The sequence below is a fragment of the Eleutherodactylus coqui genome, chromosome 4 (assembly GCF_035609145.1).
Source record: "Eleutherodactylus coqui strain aEleCoq1 chromosome 4, aEleCoq1.hap1, whole genome shotgun sequence".
In the NCBI taxonomy this organism is placed as follows: Eukaryota; Metazoa; Chordata; class Amphibia; order Anura; family Eleutherodactylidae; genus Eleutherodactylus; species Eleutherodactylus coqui.
The window spans coordinates 214796826-214813632 of NC_089840.1; the positions used below are offsets into that span (position 1 = coordinate 214796826).

Sequence of the window (16807 nt, forward strand, 5' to 3'; positions counted from 1 at the left end):
GGGGTACATGCAATGTCTTTTTCATGGTGTTGAGCGAACTTCACAAAAGTTTAGATTGGCTAGTTAGCCAAATCTCAGCAAATCGTTTGGTTCGGTCCCAATTAGTTCAAACCGATCTGGAACTTCACCAATAGTCCTAGAACTGGTGTATAACACTGTCCAAGGGCCTTGTATAACAGCAGAAAGAAGAAGGAAATAGAAGAAAAGGAAGAATAAAAAGGAAAAGAAGAGCAAAAAGGAAGGGGAGAAGAAGGAAGAGGAATAAGAAAAGAAGTTCTTCCTCCTTCCCTCCCTTCTTCCTCCCTCCCTTTTTCCTCCTTCCCTCCCTTTTTCCTCCCTCCCTTCTTCCTCCCTCCCTCCCTTCTTCCTCCCTCCCTCCCTTTTTCCTCCCTCACTCCCTTTTTCCTCCCTCACTCCCTTTTTCCTCCCTCCCTCCCTTTTTCCTCCCTCCCTTTTCCTCCCCCCCTCCCTTCTTCCTTCCTCCCTCCCTTCTTCCTTCCTTCCTTCCTTCCTCCCTCCCTCTCTCCCTTTTTCCTCCTTCCCTCCCTTTTTCCTCCTTCCCTCCCTTCTTCCTTCCTTCCTTCCTTCCTTCCTTCTTTCCTTCCTTCCTTCCTTCCTTCCTTCCTTCTTTCCTTCCTTCCTTCCTCCCTCCCTTCCTTCTTCCTTCCTCCCTCCCTTTCTTCTTCCTTCCTCCCTCCCTTCCTTCCTCCCTCCCTTCCTTCTTCCTTCCTCCCTCCCTTCTTCCTTCCTCCCTCCCTTCTTCCTCTTCCAGGGACGAGAAAAAAGTAAAAATCTCTGAGCTTGAAGGGGTTAAGAAGTTTCCTTAACTTTATCAATGCTTTACATTTTTTAATGATCTATATTTCATTGCGTCTATCCATTTATATACGTATAAATTATTTCACACTGCTGCTTTGTCGTATGCTGACATCTAGTGGCCAGGAGCATACACTGCAGATTGCATTAAGGCAATCCATCACCAGGACAAACCTCTTTAAAAAGAAGTCAGTAAAAGCTTCTTTTTCTACTCAAAAAGTACAGAAGGAAGAATGTAGACCACTGACAGAGGACTGAGTTATCAGGGGGGACTGGTTTCACTCTAGATATGGCTCGATGCGCAAATGCGTGCACAATATGCAAGGAGAAGCGTGAAACACTGCGTAATTCCACTGGAAACAGAACAGATCTGGAACTTCTTAATACTAAAGCCAGGCTCAAACAACTGTGTGCCTGAAAATCTGCATGAGTCATGCTGGGTTTTACCGCTGTGAGGCCGCCGGTGACCGGGCCGATTGCTGCGTATGTGCAGTCATCCTGTTTTTTGTCCTTTTTGTTTAAATTTCCTGTGATTGCCACTTCGCAACGGTGTTTATACACGCCGCCCATATGTAATCTAATTGCCTATGGGTGGCATTGAGTATGCGCCCTTAGAGATTCCCTTTAATATACTGTCTATTGGAGATCCACACTGGACTGCTTACTTACCTCCATAGATTACCTCCATACAGATATTTTCTTCTATAGTTTCCTAAGTAGGCAGACTTTATGTAAACCAACACTGCCCTCTATATATTAAGACAAGCCCTTCTCATATGCCCTTTTAGATCATATAGACCTCCTAGTGGGGACTTCCAGCTCAGACGTCCTGGCAGATCCGGCCCCTCCATGGCCATCCACTATATGATTGGCTGGAGGCCGGGGGCGGCTGTTGGAAAACAAGTGCATGTCTGTTCTCAGAAAACCTCTTGCATAAACTGGTATTATTAGAAGTTTGCTTTAACTTATAAAAACACTATAAAAAAGTTGTGCATAAATATTTTTGTTGCTCCATTTGTAGAACATTGACAGAGTGTTGTTTGTTGGGAACTTTCTGCGAATCAACATGGTTTCAATGAAGCTGCTGTCTTATGCAATGGATTATTGGTCGAAAGGACAACTGAAAGCCCTGTTTCTGGAACATGAGGTAAGATGAGGAGGAGTTTGAAGATGGATCCTAGACTCGATACAATTGTATCCGCTTCTCATCTGAGAGCAGGACAAGATGTGTATAGATTTTGCAGTTTGTAAATACTATATTAAAATATACATATATAATATATACACTCACACAGGGTGAGGCAAAAGTCTGGACACACCCGTTTATCTGGTGTGAAACGTGATTTTCAGTGTGTGAAGGTATTACCAGTAATTGGGAGGGAGGCTGCATTTTTTTGGTGGAGGAGTCTTTTTCAGGGGCCATTTCGAACTCCGCCATATTAAATTCAACTCCTATGGGAAGGGAGTCATGTAATATATCAGTCTTGGCTAGAATTTCCTCAGAAACACAATGGATGTGTCGGTTTTGCCCTATCTTTATTTGTTTAGGAGTTAAGCGAGGGCAAAGTTGATTGTTTCTGACACCTTTTGGTGTTCTTTCTCGTTTTACTATGATTGATAGGTGTTTAAGCCAGACGGACATGTCAAGACTACTTTATACTAGATAGAAATAAGTCATAAATCTAAGAACAGCATCTCACGGAAGCCTCCACTGATTTCCTGCATGGTAGAAAGCCCAAACAACAAATGAAAATTATATTACAAAGACACTACATCGTAAATTTGCTGACTATGTGACCAGTAGACCTTCAGCTGTGCAAATTACTCCACGGAGAAACATCATGTCAGCCAAGTCAAAAAACATCTCAATATACTTAATGTACATTACTGCCTTTCCACTGTTCCTACACCAGCACTGTCCTTACTCCCTGATGGTCTTTGTTTACTTCCTGCTGTGATGTCATTCCTAAATGTGTGATGTCATATGACTGCAATGACATGTAATGTTACTACAGATGAAACTCCATTGGGACAGGTGGTGATTTGTCACTTTAGTCATGTGGCTTTCTATCATGCCATAAGTAAACTTAGAAGAGGTGTGAGGACAGCTGTTGCATAGGAACTGTGAAAAAGCAGCACTGAGGGTGGTTTCACATCTGCGCTGGGGATTCTGCTTTCCTGCTCCATTTTGGAAGCAGGAAAGGGGAATCTCGCAGCCGAACAGTCCCTTGTCTAGATGGAACTGAACAGTTCCGGGTGGACCCCAATGACTAATGGTGTCCACCAGCTGCATGAAGCTTTTCTTCTTCTGGTATTTTCAGCCACATTTGTGATGAAAACTCTGGCCGGAGGTTCTGATGCAGATGTGAAATCCCCCTAATATACAGTACTGTGCAAAAGTTTTAGGCAGGTGTGGAAAAAATGCTGCAAAGTAAGAATACTTTTAAAAATAGGACTTCTAATAAATTATTTTTGCAAAATGCAAAGTGAATGAACAAAAGAGAAATCTAAATTAAATCAATATTTGGTGTGACCGCCCCTTGCTTTCAAAACAGCATCAGTTCTCCTAGCCACACTTCCACCAAATCAGGGATTTTATAAGATTATAATCAAGTGTATGATTAACCAATTATACCAAACAGATGATAAGGATCATCATTTTCATATGTAGGTTGAAATACAGTCAGTAACTGAAACCCAAACAGCTGTGTAGGAGGCTTAATACTGGGGGAGGAACAGCCAAACTTTGCTACAAAGTTGAGTTTATGGAAGACAGTTTCATGTCACAGGCCATGCACCATGGCAAGACTGACACAGGGTAGTTATACTGCATCATCAATGTCTCTCCCAGGCAAAGATTCCAAAGCAGACTATGGTTTCAAGATGTGCTCTTCAAGGTCTTCTGAAGAAACCCAAAGAAACTGGCAACATTAAGGACCATAAGACCACACAGTGGTCGGCCAAGGAAACTTAGTGCAGCAGATAAGATATCTCCCTTACTTCCCTTTGAAATCGGAAGATGTACAGCAGTGTCATCAGCTCAGAACTAGCAGAAACCAGTGGGACCGAGGTACACCCATCTACTGTTTAAAGACGTCTGGCCAGAAGTGGTCTTCATGAAGAATTTGCGGCCAAAAAGCCATTCTTTTAATACAGAAACAAGACCAAGTAACTCCATTATGCATACAAACATAGGAACTGGGGTGCAGAAAAATGGCAGCAGGTGCTTTGGACTGATCAGTCAGAATATGAAATATTTGGCTGAAGCAGAGGGCAATTTGTTGACTACAGCACAATAATGAGTGTCTGCAGGCAGCAGTAAAGCATGGTGGAGAGCAGTACAATAATGAGTGTCTGCAGGCAGCAGTGAAGCATGGTGGAGAGCAGTACAATAATGAGTGTCTGCAGGCAGCAGTGAAGCATGGTGGAGAGCAGTACAATAATGAGTGTCTGCAGGCAGCAGTGAAGCATGGTGGAGAGCAGTACAATAATGAGTGTCTGCAGGCAGCAGTAAAGCACGGTGGCGGGGGGTACAATAATAATTCATACTTTGCCGCATTTTTCCACACCTGCCTAAAACTTTTGCACAGCACTGGGGTAACGTGTTTTTTGTTGTTGTTATATTAAATGGTATCATTGGAAAATACAACTCGTCCCGGAAAATAAAGCCCCAAGGCAGCAGTATGGATGGATAAATAAGAGTTATCATTTTTTTTAAATGGGGAGGAAAAAACAAAAATGAATAAAAAAAACCAAAGAGCAGCTTGATTAAGAGGCTAAAAAATAATTAGTATAACTTCAATGACTTTGAGATAGTGAATCAGTGTTACCTGTAGGTCTTGTGATCCAATATCTGCATATTTGTCTCTTATAGGGTTACTTTGGCGCGGTTGGCGCTCTGCTGGAGCTTTTCAAGATGAATGACGACCACTGAAAGAAGACACTACATGTGATGGTTGTGCTGCTCAAGGAGGAGCTTCCAGAAGAGCCATCAAGCCATTTCGCCCCTCCACGTTCTATCCTGTACATAGTCCAGTGACACTGAGAGATTGTACATATGTCTGTAGATATTATTGTAAAAACCGTGCAACATGGCCAAACGTACCGCAGCGATCGGGAACTCATTGGAATGCAGTAACCCTTTCTATTTATTTCTGTACATAGCCTTTTACTCTGCCCTTGGTGTAGGGCTGCTGCTGCTGGGAAACCTAGAGATCTCACTTATAGGTCTTTTCATCTCTTCACATAGTTTGAAGATTAACAAACTTGTCATTTTAAAGTTCGGTAATAAGGATGTGGGTGGCCGGTGGACATGCTGGAGGTATACGGTATATATAATGTTCCAATGCAAATCAGAAAGATGGAAAAATACCTCTACAGCGCCATCTATTGGATGGCAGCATTCCTTCAATTCAAAGTGACCTTTTAACGGGTCCTCAATGATTGGGAATAGTAAACCAAGCCAAAAATATTGGTTTAATATTCCCAATCTTTGAGGACCCGTTATGAGGTCACTTTGAATTTAAGCAATGCTGCCATCCAATAGATGGCGCTGTAGAGGTATTTTTCCATCTTTCTGATTTGCATAAATTTCCCAAAGGAGCATTGCCTTCTAAGTCTCCTTACTTAGCTTTTAGGTGTCCCCACACCCCTTCTTGGTGCTCTGCTTGGTGAGAAGCTATACCATCCCCTGACCCACTACCCCTTAGGTGTCGTCAAACACTTTTTCGGTGCTGTCCTTAAGGAGACCTGACACCGCTTCTGACCCAAAATAATATTAGTAATACAACAAATGAAATGCTAGAGAATTCGCTAAAGTGTTTAATGGAGCCCAATACATAACAGATTATCAAAACTAACTTGGGGTCCATTTAGATGAGCCAGTTATCATTTGAACGGACCAGTGACGTCACCGCTAACTTGAGCGGCCTGTTTAGACAAGCAGATCATCGTTGGCTCGTTCCAATGAGAATCGTTCAGTCTTTCACATTTGCTGTATAAGTAAACGGACTGGACTGAACGAGCGCTGGTTAGTCAAAACGGTAAGCGAATGAGCCAACGATGGTTTTTATGCGGCGTAAAATGAACAGAAAGTCATTATTGTTCGTCATTGGCTCGCGTTCAGACCGAATAATTGCGCTCATTTGAATGAATCGTCTAAAAGCACGGTCGATTTTGTACAAGAATTGGCATTTATTCCCTATGGGAGCAAAAAAAAAATGTTGCATCACACTCACAAGCAAGCTGGATTCACATGAGTGCAGGCATATCTGTGACTTAGGTGTTACGTATTCGTGTGCACAACAGCATGTTTTACTGTTCTTCTTGCCTGCGCAATTCATGTGCAATTGGGCGCGCAAAAAAACACCCACTGATGCTGTCAGGCATTAAAATGCGCAGGAAAGTAGAGCATGCTGTGTTTTTTGTTTTTTTTGTGCCATTGAATTGTGCACACGCCAAATATGCGCCCGTGAACGAACCTATTGAAATCAATGGCTCTTATTTTATGCTTATTGTGCACGCAGCATTTTTGTCCATGTGAATCCGGCCTATGTGAAAATTTCATGCCAGCGAGATGCAGCTTTTCTGTTTTTACTGCTGAAACAACATATGTTTTTTTACGAGCGGGAAAATCGCGTGTGCGGCAATACAAAGCGTTTTTCTCGTAAAATGTATTATATTTGCAGAAAAAAATGCTTGTTTGCAAGTTCGAGTTTCTTGGACAAATATCGCACTCGCCCATGTAAATACAGCATTAGGGCGCATTCAGACGACCGTATATCGGCTGGGTTTTCACGCCTCCTCTCCGCCCCTCGGCACTATTTGCAATGGGAGGGGTAGAGCTACACCAGGAAACCCCTCCCATTGCAAATAGTGCCAAGGGACCGAGAGGAGGCGGGAGTTCAGTTCTTGCTCCCGGATCTTCCAGCCTCCTCCCCCTGCGGAGAGGGACGCTGTATATCGGCTGGGCGTGAAAACCCAGCCGATATACGGTCGTCTGAATGCGCCCTTAGGCTCATTCAGCCGCGTGCATTTTATGCCACATTTTACCGCAAGCGTAAAAACACACATGGTTTCACCAATACACTTTTTGGTGCTGTTTTTAGCACAACCAAACCATCCCGTGTGACTGGCCCCTTAAGGTATGATCACACATTGCAGAATACACCTGCGGAGTCTCGCCTTGGGATTTACTCATTGCAGTGAATGAATTCTGCAGGCGAAGTTTGCATTCACACACCTCTGATTTGCTGCACATTTTGTCGTGCAGTTTCGGTGCAGATCTGCAGCAGATTCAAAGATTTCACAATTTGAATTCAACTAAAAGTTTGAAATCTGCTGTAATTTTGCACCAAAATCCACAGCAAATCAGTGACATGTCAACGCACCCTGAAAGAGGTCTTGTGAGGGGCTCAGGACACATCTGTTTTAGTAAACATCTGAAATAAATCCAGAGCATCTTTTCTTAGAACTATATTTTGTGTTGTTCCTCTGTTAATCCTCCTGGCAATATACATATGACTAAATTACCAACCGGGTGACATTATGCCTCTTGGAGTATTGGAGTGCGTTGGGCACATGAACCTTCAGAAGGCACCATTTAAAAACTGCACATATAATCTGCTGCTACAACGTTCTTTGGGACTCTTATTGGTTATTTCTACCCAGTTTTATATCTTTTGGTTTGTGAGATTCCAGATTATCTTGCAATTCTTTGCCAGAAATAAGTGCCAGACAGCAGAATGCTATCGGATTACTGGAATGTAACTGTACTGGGCACAATGACAACGTACAAGCAGGAGGCGTTCATCCTTTGGTCCCTTTAAAGATGCTTTTTTCAAGTCGCCCCAATGATAGTGAATGGGGTTGCTTAAAATAAGTGCTTTGTGATCCAGAGAACATACCCCCCACCTAAGAATAGTTCCTTACTAGTGATGAGCGAGCATACTCACTAAGGGCAATTGCTCGAGCGAGCATTGCCCTTAGCGAGTACCTGCCCGCTCGAGAGAAAAGGTTCGGCTGCCGGCGCGGGTGACAGGTGAGTTGCGGCAGTGAGCGAGTGGGAGAGAGAGATCTCCCCTCCGTTCCTCCCCGCTTTCCCCCGCAGCTCCCTGCCTGCGGCCGGCAGCCGAACCTTTTCTTCCGAGCGGGCAGGTACTCGCTAAGGGCAATGCTCGCTCGAGTAATTGCCCTTAGCGAGTATGCTCGCTCATCTCTATTCCTTACTAATCTTGAACAGTGACTGTAGAACTTTTTTGCAGTTTGTGGTTTGGCTCACTTTAAAGTTTTTTTTTATTACTTTTGGACTTGAGCCATGACTGTCTATGCCTACGTATAAAATATAAACAATTCTTATATGCTGATAATTGGCATAACGAGTCATTTTAACACTACCTTATATTCTATAATAGAAGTTACAAGTTGACTGTCGCTGGATGTGCAGATGCAGCACTCGTTAACATGACTGGTGCATCCTGATGGCTCCATTTATAGCTTTGTAGTACATTTTCTGTGAACTCGGAGTCTCCCAAATTAATCATATCTTTAAAGGATCACTAAGCGTTAAAGGGGTTTTGTCATTAGGAAAAAAAAAATCAATATTTACTTCCTTCCCCGTCAGTCTTTTTACTAGTTCTTCACCTCAACGATCTTCTCCTGGCTCCTCCAGTTCCCCGGGTCACCTCACCGCAAGCCTTCCTGCAGGTCAGTGTACTCGGTCACTAGTATCGTAGCATTCACTGCCTATGCCGGGCTATTGTCAGGACTGCGGTGTATTCATATACTATTGCCACAAGACAGTGGCAGTAGCCCAGCATGGGATGCAGAATCCTGAGAATGTACGTAACCTCACCAAAAGAAGACTATCTGGCCGGCTTGCGGTGAGGTGACATGGGAGACTGCAGGACCCAGGAGAAGATCAGCGAGGTGAAGATCTGGTAAGAAGAAGACTAACGGGAAAGGAATAGATAAGTATAAGATTTTTTTTTCTAATGACAGAACCCTTTTAAATCAGCAATATAATGATGCATATGGAAGCAGCTGCTATCATTTGGACATGTAGGTAATGATTAGTTCACGAATGGCTGGTGCCCCCACTACATTGGCATTGCACTTCAGATGACAAAAAGAATGCCATCCCAAAAACTTATTCCATAGTTTTAATGTTGATGTCTTTCAAACCCGGATGGAGAAACCTTGGTTCAGGGATTTTAATGGACTTTCTACTAATCCCACTATAGTCCCCAACCCAATATACAGGGTGATCAGAAATAAGTTGGGTGTTCAAAGGTCCATATCTATAGGAATATGTAAAAAGAGCGCACATTTTACCATATCTATAGGTTTTTTCCAACATGATGAACCACTGAGCCATTGTACAATAAGCATAATCTTGTCCCAAACCACAATGGACGGTACTTGGCCATGAAGGCCTCATTCAGACGAGCGCTGTTTTCGAACGCGCTTCTAATAGGAAGCAATAGGTTCCTGAATCATCGCACCTAACGAAAGATAGGACATGCAAGTGCAAAACTCGCATGCCGGCTCTCTTTGAAAAATCTAAATCCCATCCCCAACTGAATTTGTATTGAGTTCTGCCCCATAGTTTTTAGCTAGAGACCTCTGAACACCTCTACTTTTATTACTATGACCCTGGATATACTTTCAGACACCAGTAGATAACACTCAGCCAACAGTAATAGAAATAAAGCAGTTTTTGTTTTTTGTTTTTAACCTGAAGACAAAAATTATAAATTTTTGATAGTTCTGACATCTGGATGTTTTATTTTAAGTCAATCACTTGTGTGGTTCTATAATTATTATGTATAAATGGTGCAGAATTTTGTATAGTTTCATCACACAAAAAATTTGCCATATTTTTTTCTATTTAGAAATGAAACTGATTTTTATTAGAAAACCTAAAGTTGAATGTTTTTATCGATCGTCTATAATGTGTTTGGGATGCTGTTATTTTTCTGTGGCCTACAACAAAGCTAAAGATTCCATAGAATTAAGTGTGTTCATCTGTTTATGTTGAGGATTAGAGATGAGCGAGCCTACTCGGCCACTCCCCTTTTTCGCCCGAGCGCCGCGATTTTCGAGTACTTCCGTACTCGGGCAAAAAGATTCGGGGGGCGCCGTGGGTGAGTGGGGGGTTGCGGCGGGGAGTGGGGGGGAGAGGGAGAGAGGGCTCCCCCTGTTCCCCGCTGCTACCCCCCCCCCCCGCTCTGCCATGCCTCCCCCCGCCCCCCCGAATCTTTTCACCCGAGTACAGAAGTACTCGAAAATCGCGGAGCTCGATCGAGTAATTACTCGAAACGAGTATATTTGTTCATCTCTATTGAGGATACATCTAAGGCCAGATTCACACGGGCGTATTTGTGTGCGCAATACCCAGTGAATAGAACCCATTGCTTTCAATGGTTTAGTTCACATGCGCGTATTTTGCGTGAGCATTTCCGGCTGCGCAAAAAAAAGATAGCACACACTCTTATCTTTTTTGCACACCGAAGGTCCCCATAGACCTCAAAGGGGGGTGCGCAAGGAGATACGTGAAACACTGCGTAATTCCGCTGTAGTCTATAATATGGAAGAGTGTCTAGGTCCGACGCTGACACGTGCACAAAAAGCCTCGTTCATAGCGGGAGAAAAAGTTGCGCTAAGGCATGCGGAATTGCGCATACGCCCATCTGAAGCCGCCCTAAGGCCGGTTTCACATGAGCATATTACAAGTGCTTTTATGAATCTGTAATATGGACGACTGTCCCGGTCCGACCAACTGTGGTAACTTGACCCAAACTCGGAGCATTATATAATACCCCCGGTCGGGCCGGGACACTCCTATTACAGACTTAGTGCGCTTATAGTACACTGGTGTGAATGCGGCCTGATTAGGACTTCTTGGAATATGTTTCTTTGTGTGTCAAACTACTTTGAAATCTGTTAATATGTGAAACATTGTACAAATTTGTATATTTCATTTGTCCTCACTTTCATCTCGATGTAACAATTACTTGCCAAGAGTTTGTCTGCTTTAAATAAAACTTGCAAGATTTTAATGTTTTTCTTTCTTCGGAGTTTTTTTTTTTTAATATGGAGTAAAAAGTGGCGCAAAAAGAAAGTAAAAAACCTGCAGTGATGCGGATTTGGGGCAGATTTCACACTTTGTATTGTGGACAAATCATCGAAAAGGGGGACAAATCTACTCCAAAAAAATCACAGAAGGCAGCCGTACCAGGCTGTAACTGCACGTCCGATTTTTCACGCTGTTTTTCGATGCATTGCGAGATGCATAGAACTCGGATGTGATAAATAATCCATTATTACATTTACATGAGCAATTTTTTTTCCCACCGCACACAGCAAGAGTGCAAATATATATATATAAAAAAAAAATCGCAGCATGTCCTGTTCCAGAATCGCCCATTATTTCCTATGAGTATGTGGGAAAAAAAAGATTTGCAGTAGTCTGTCAAACATTTTTTTTTTTTTGAGGGGGGGATTTCACAAACATGCGTACAGTGGTGCAAGGAGTTTGTCTTGCAAAACTAATCACAGTTGCAGGTTGGATCTGATTTTCTCAGACTGATATCGCACTCGTCTGTGTAAATACAGCTTACAAACGCCATATGTAAGAGTTTTGTACCGCTGCAAAACACTGATAACCCATCTATCAGCTATGGCCAGCTGCTGGGATTTTTTGAATATTTTTTTCTATTTGTTTGTAACGTAAGGACTAAAGATGAGCGAGTATACTCGCTAAAGGCAATTGCTCAAGTGAGCATTGCCTTTAGCGAGTACCTGCACGCTCGAGACCAAAGGTTCGGGTGCCGGCGGCGGGCAGGGAGCTGCGGGGGAGAGCGGGGCGGAACGGAGGGGAGAGCTCTCTCTCCCTCTCTCCCCCCCACTCCCTCCTGCTGACTGCCGCTACTCACCGCTCCCCCGCGCTGGCACCCGAACCTTTGGTCTTGAGCGGGCAGGTACTCGCTAAAGGCAATGCTTGCTTGAGCAATTGCCTTAAGCGAGTATTCTCGCTCATCTCTAGTAAGGACCCATTCACAGAGGCGTATTTTGTGTCTGACCAAATACGGGAAGCACACGGGCCTATTGAATTAAATTGGTGTACTTAGACATGTGGCATGGGCAGCCAGTGAAGTGTGACAATGTTGTGGAGGCTCCTGTGACCCCCTTGTGTGTGCAGCCGAGCATTAGCCTGCTGGAAAATGCCTCTTGGAAGCCGCCATGAGAGGTATGAGGCACAATGATTGACTGGGTGTTAGTGTATCTTGACGCCACCAGGAAGTACTGGTGGAATCGTGACTGACTGCCTGGTGACGCCCCTTCAAGGTGATTGGCTGCAGAAGAAGGCTCTGCAGTAGGTCCTGGCAGGTAAGTATTATTATCCATTGTCCTCTAGTTGTTTTTTGCTCCTGCATATTATTTACTTGCACTGAAATCCCTGCTGCTGCTCTCCCCGGCTGGTAAAATATCTCGCAGCAGTTTTTTTCCCCCCGGCCCTGTAATCGCCGGTCCTGCTGTTACTTACCCGGGCCTGGGTTCCCTGCTGCAGCTGTCTAGCTCACCGGGCGCCCCGCTGCAGCTGTTAGGTCCCCAGTGGTGTGTTCCCAGTCGCTGCTGCTTCTCATGAACGGTCTGCCCCCTCCATTGTGTCCTGCGCAGCACTCATGTCTGCAGACTGCCCACGTGACATCTTCCGTCCCGGATCACTTCGGCGGGCCCTTACATCTGCTGCTTTTTCCACGGACGTTCGCAGCTGCTATCTACGATCAGCAATGAGGCTGTCCATTCTCTCACCTTTGCCGTGGCAGGGAAACAACATCAACGGCACTGCAAGAGGTATTCATGGCTTCTCTAGATATTGATTGTTGCCAACCGTGGCTGGTTGGGGTTAGAGATGATTTTCCTTTTAGCATAACATTATTAGTTGTAAATGCTTCCATGTTACAACATGAAAGTTTGTACAACTAATTATGTAAAGCTACAAGGAAAATAATCCCTAACCCTAACTGGCCACGGCTGGCAACAATCAATATACAGTGTCCTGCTAGGACCTTTCTGACGTCAACCAATAGGGAGTTAGGGGTGTGACAGGGGCGTTTTTCGTGTCAAACCCCTAGCTTCCTGGTGGCGTCAAGATACACTAATACCGACAGACTGCTGTATGCGATGGTTCCCCAGACCATCACACCAGCAGTGGGGGGCAGTGTGTCCCTCCACAGCAAAGGCAGGATTGAGGCGCTCACCCCGAGGTCTACAGACATGAAGACAGCCATCGTCAGTGCCCAAACTAAACCTGGGTTCACCACTGAAGACAACCCAGTTCCATTCCGTAGTGCCCAGTTTCATTGTTCATGACACCACTACAAACTGAGGAGACAGTGGGTGCCAAGTGTCTAAAAAAGATTCTGACAGACACACGAGCATCTAACGATGGCGCCACCAGCCTCTGAATGGTGGACAATGAAACATTTGGAACTGCTCGTGTTTGTTGGACGATCAGACGCTCCTCTCTACTGGTGATCTGTTGAGGTCGTCCTGAGCCCGGTCACCTTGTATGTGTGCCCTCATGCATCCACTGGTCCCAACACCTCCTAACAGTCTGCCTAGAACGGCCCTGGTGGTGGCAATTCATTGATACGACCATCCAGCTTCTCACATCCCAATAATGCGCCCCTCTCAGACTCTGGTAACTGGGTGACCTCTCTTCTCTGTGTCGTAGAGGCATCTACTGGTCAACAAGCTCTACATAAATGGAAGAAGAGGTCACTACACACAAGGAGCCTCCAAGAGCCTTTTTATAGACCAAGGGTGGGACCAGTATTAGAACCTAAGGTGACAAGACCGTTCATCCAATCACACCACAACTCTCATCATTTACTGCATGCTGGGTTTTGCAGAAAAATGACAACTTCTTCATTATTTTTTGCAGGAAGCAGTCTAGCTTTAACCCTTTCAAGTCCACTGTCTGATGTCTTCCGACATAATCACTGAAGCCAGTACAGGTCCAATGTCAGAAGACGTCCAACAGGGTATACTTACATCATCCTGCCAGCTATGCTCCAACGCATCCCATCATGTAGTTACTGGCTTTAGCCAGCAGATGGCGATGTTGTATAACAGAAATGGCAAGTTCAGTAGGAAACTCACAATCCAAAACTGGATTGGAAAGGGTTAGAATGTTGGAGTAGTTCCAGGGTGTCAGTGCTTAGTTTGGGTTATTTATGAGGTGCAGAACAGCCCGCCTGATCTAATAGTATGTGTGTAATTAATAGGCTGATCCATGTGACTACTACCCTATACAAGCCTTCTCTATGTGCAAGTATAATGTATGGTAGGTGTGTGATTGGTTGTTCATCAGTACTTTGCACCTGTGCGTATTTTGCCTCTTCTGCATGGTGCTGGGAATGGTGTTTATACCTGCCCTTGTCTCTCTGTATCGGTATATCAGTATGTATTGGACGTGGCATGTTTTACAACACTTTTTTTTGTTGGTAAAACATGGGAAATGAGTCTCACATGGCGCAACTAGGAAGCCTTGCCCCATTCTCCCTGAGACATTCAGAAATTTGGAAGAAGTACTCTCTTAACCCCTTAAAACAGAGGTGTAACTTGAAGCTCCTGGGCCCCAATGCAAAACCTGTAACAGGACCCCCAACTATAATGGTTTATTCATAGTGCTGTGCTCCCTATATGGAGAAGAGAGGCCTTATGGGCCCTCTAAGGCTCCTGGGCCCAGGTGCAACCGCATCCCCTAAAGTAATGTCAGTGGTCCCAGGTTCAAGTACACATCTACAGTGGTTGTAAAGGTAGTGCATAATCTGTCCAGCAGATGGCACTCTGCTCACTGTTAATAGTCATGTAGGAGTCAAGACGGCAGTGTCACAAGTACTGTAGAGCCACAAGACTTCATTCTCTGGTTTCCTTATCGAGTTGTTAGCTAAAAGTATTTTTTTAGTATTGTTTGGTTTATAAAATAATCCATTTCATTGTGCTTTTCCACTGTTTGTAGTATCTAAAATATTTCAAAATGTTTTTGAATATTTACAGCATAGAAACGGATTTTTACAAAGTCGTTTGCAAGGGGACATCCGGCACCTGTAAAAACATGACTGATTTGAAGTTTTCAGAATTCAGCAGCGATCAGCCAACAAAAATAATCCACATAGATTTCACAGACGGCGGGCTCAGCTCTGGAGACACAGGAGTAGATCACAACTCCATTCTTCAACACCAGAGTCACTAAACTGTCATGTGATCACCTGTCTATATAGCAATCATTTAATGCAGTGTATGCAGGAGCCGCCTGATTCCAGGAACTTTCCTCCCATATTCTTCAGAGTATTAAAGGGATTGTCTGGGACTTTTAATATTTATGACTTGTTCTCAGGATAGGTCATTAAAGGGGTTTTCTGTTCAAAAATAATAATGATTGGCCGGGGTCCTGATTTCAATGAGAGCCATGCCTGCAGTTACTAGCGCCTGCCACTACATGGGAGGTCAGCGCTGAGGCTTCCGCTCCGACCTCTGTTATTGCGGCGCTGACAGCATGCGCCCACTCAGCTGATCAGTTGGGGTCCCAAGCAGTGGACCACAGCCGATCAACTATTGATGACGTATCCTGATGATAGGTCAGCAATAGTATTTTTGACTGGAAAACCCCTTTAATAGTTGATTGGCAGAGGTCCACCATGTCATCTATAGTAAAAGTTCGAGACAGCTTTTTAACCCCTTAAAGGAGATGTCTCGAGGAAGCAGTGAATTTTTTTTTTTTTGCCCAGTCCCCCTAATTAAGCAAACATTACTAATTACTCCTGTAAATGACTTTTCTAGCTGGTTTCTACTTACCGTTCCAGCGTTTCAGCAACTTATAAAAATTTTGCCAAGATGGCCGCCGACTCTTTTCCCTTCGCTCGCTGCAGCCCGACGTGCGCGCTCCCGAGATGCTGCCAGCTGTGTCTCCATGGCAACCAGACGCCCCGCAGCCGCCGACCGGACCCCTGGAGTGAACACGGCCGACCAGTCACCCACCGCCAGGCAGAAGGTAACCAGCTCATATTTAATGCACGATGTATATTACAAAGTGCATTAATATGGCCATACAGAAGTGTATAACCCCACTTGATTTCGCGAGACAACCCCTTTAAGTATCAAGCACAGTTAATTTTTGCACTTGGTCTTGGGTTCTAATCTTGGCTGATAGTAAGAATATGACTCAGGATAAAGCTCCTGCAATGTAGCAGGAGCAGGTCCAGTCCTCAGGTGTTAGTCACAGCCAAGGACCCAGAGGAGGAGGCAGAAGAAGTTTTAACCAGGCTACATAGCGCTCAATGAGCACTATGTAGTGAAGAGAGAAAGTGGAAGTGTCACTTCTGCTATTTAACCCGGTAATCCCCTGAACATCAGGTGCCCCCCGCCAAGGCAGAGCTGTAGGGTCTTAGCAGACCCAGATCAGCTCTGTTAGTAACCACTGTCACTGCAGTGGGATGTTTTCCTCTGTAACTGGGGCTCATATGGATGTGGCTCCTATGGATGCCCCAGCTACAGTGGAAAAGTGTGTAATTTAAAAAGAAAAAAAGAAGACAATGTGAGGTCTTATATGACGTAATGGGAGACATAGATGGTAAAAAAAATAAGTATCCCTTCTATCCCATTGGGGTTGTGGACATCAGCACACACCGTACCTTCAATGTTAGAAGGGAGGAATCCTGCTTAGGGTAGAGGGATGCACGCTCCTAATCCAGTTCTGGATCCAATACGACCAAACAATGCAGAAGTGGAGCAGCAGCTGGAGGAATTCTTTTATCTCAAAAACTTAACCCCTTAGTGACCACGCTATAGTGTTTTTACGTCCTGCAGCTGCAGGACGTGTATGGAGGGAGGTAGCGGCGCTCTCTCCCTTCATACAGCGCGGGCGTCAGCTGTTTATTACAGCTGACACCCGCAGGCAATAGCCGCGCTCGGCCGTTCGGCC

The 16807-nt window shown here is 44.6% G+C and overlaps 1 protein-coding gene across 3 annotated transcripts in view; it reads left to right on the forward strand.

Moving 5' to 3' along the window:
- PANK1 (pantothenate kinase 1) overlaps positions 1-5168 on the forward strand; it is a 44264-nt gene extending 39096 nt beyond the window's left edge. For all 3 annotated transcript variants that reach the window (XM_066600725.1, XM_066600726.1, XM_066600727.1), the window contains exons 6-7: positions 1838-1963; positions 4691-5168. In XM_066600725.1, coding sequence (XP_066456822.1) covers positions 1838-1963; positions 4691-4750 — 186 coding nt within the window. In that variant the 3' untranslated portion in view covers positions 4751-5168. The remainder of the gene's footprint in view (positions 1-1837; positions 1964-4690) is intronic.
- The last annotated feature ends 11639 nt before the right edge of the window (positions 5169-16807 follow it).